This window comes from Penaeus monodon, chromosome 30 (genome assembly GCF_015228065.2).
Source record: "Penaeus monodon isolate SGIC_2016 chromosome 30, NSTDA_Pmon_1, whole genome shotgun sequence".
Lineage (NCBI taxonomy): Eukaryota > Metazoa > Arthropoda > Malacostraca > Decapoda > Penaeidae > Penaeus > Penaeus monodon.
Genome location: NC_051415.1, coordinates 34,528,945 through 34,531,005, shown reverse-complemented (window position 1 = coordinate 34,531,005; position 2,061 = coordinate 34,528,945). Strand labels below are relative to the sequence as shown.

The 2,061-nt window shown below is 50.9% G+C and overlaps 1 protein-coding gene across 1 annotated transcript in view; it reads left to right on the top strand.

Moving 5' to 3' along the window:
• Positions 1-146: 146 nt before the first annotated feature.
• LOC119592747 (Y+L amino acid transporter 2-like) overlaps positions 147-2,061 on the top strand; it is a gene marked incomplete at its 3' end in the record, with an annotated part of 17,381 nt that continues 15,466 nt past the window's right edge. Inside the window, 1 exon segment of the mRNA XM_037941682.1 lies at positions 147-1,248. Within this exon segment, the coding sequence (XP_037797610.1) occupies positions 483-1,248 (766 nt within the window).

The window sequence follows — 2,061 nt, the reverse complement described above, 5'->3', positions numbered from 1 at the left end:
ACGATCGCCTTGGCCGAGACATGAGCAAACGTTAACAGTTATCTAGCCCTCATTTCGTCCTTCGTTCGTGCGCCCGGCAGCGCTCTCTCTGTTTCAAGCAGGTTTGGCCAAATGTCCTCCCGCAGTGCTTCAGTGTTTTGCCTCTCCTCGTGTCGACTTGAAGTGTCGATCCTTCGTGTTCCTGGCGATTTCTCCCTTCACTGTGGGAGAGACATGTCGGGGGATCCTTTGGGGATATAAGCTTTCTGTTGGAGCCGTCGCATTCCGGCACGCGGGATGGAAAACGTTTGACCTGGTGAACGGCTGGGCATGGATCTCCTCTTGTTGGATGTTTTACTGTGTGACAATCCAGTGTTTCAGACCCACTCCCCCTGCTGCTTGCCCGCCCCTCCTCCTCATCAGCTGTTGCTTGGGTAAAAGTAGAAATCCCCGTTTACCTCACTGGAGAATACATGCACTGAAGGATACTTGCGAGGTTGAGCATGTACCCTGACGATTCGGCCGAGGTCTTGACTGCCGCAGACTCTGATATGAGGGGCGATGCAGGCGACACTAGGGCGATGCCGCCAGGAAGGACTTCAGAAATCCCGGCTGAGGATCCTGAAGCTGAAATGGGCACCGCTGAGGGTGGAGAGCCTGCTCTCCAGACGATGGACAACGGAGCGCGAGAGGGCGCAGAACCTCGCCCTGCAGACGAGGGACCGGGCGATAGACCTTCCCTGGCCGAGGAGGACGTGCAACCCGCAAGGCCTCCAAGGAAGAAGAGGAGCATCAAGCAGACGGCTTCTCCCTCAGGAAATCAAGACGTTGCCGGGAATCGCCAGGACACAGGGTTAGACAAGGAGAAGAAAGAAGAGAGGAAACCCTCCGGAGACTCGGCCCAAGGAGAGCTGCACTTCAGGAGGAGACAGAAGGAGTTGGAAGAAGAGAAGGGCGAGGCGAGGACGAACCAACCCCAGAAGAAAAAAACGGATGACGGACAGAGAAAGAAGGAAAAGAAGAAGAAAGAGCAGGAAGGCCCCAAGAAAGACCTCTGCCTCTCGAGCGACGACTCCTGCATCCGACTCAAGAAGGAGCTCGGCCTATTAGATTCCGTCGGCCTAATCATGGGCAATATCATCGGCTCGGGTATATTCATGTCACCCCGAGGCGTGCTGGAATACTCGGGCAGCGTGGGCATGTCGCTCGTCATCTGGGTGGCGTCAGGGTTCGTGTCCATGGTGGGAGCGCTGTGCTACGCCGAGATGGGTGAGTGCCGTCCACTGGGGACCGGGGGGCGAGGGGGCGGCTGTGGGAGGACCTGCGGAAGCACCCGAGGGAGGGGCTGTGGGACGACCTGAGGGAGGACCTGTGGAAGGATCTGAGGGAGGGGAAGTAGGAGGACCTGGGGGCGTGGCTGGGCGATTGGCGATCTGGCTGACCCCTGACTGAGGAGTGTTTAGCTTAGCAGTTGGCTCATTTGAACTAATTGGAACGCTCGTTAGGTCATGGCTTCACTAACGGAAAGATTGTCAGCCTGAATGAATTTGTTTTGACTTACTTACGTTATACATATGACGAATGATTCTGAGAGTGGTTTAATATTTGTATAATAAGAGTGAATAGCAAGGACTGATATTCGTAAATAGCCGACTAAAAAATATACGAAATGACTGACGGACGAATTACCAAACTACTATTACCGTTAATACCTATTTATTTTACTTATTAACTGAAGATGTGAAAATATGTTTGACTTATGTCCGATTAAAAGGCCACGGAATCACCAAATGAATAAATATCTAATAGATGCTAATGCTCAGGTGAGAAGCCGACTGACTAATGACTGAATCACTCATTACCTGCCCTCCCCTGCTTAAATAAAAGATTACGTTACGTCTGAATCAAAAGAAAGATCGATTCATCCGATGAGATTAATTATCAGTTGGTAATATCTATGAATGGCCGACTGTGTTACTAATGATCATTAGTGTACTGTTGGACATGATTAATGACACTACTTACTAACAATATGCTGTTGCCAATGATGAAAATAGAAAAATAAAAATGATCGCAAGGGTT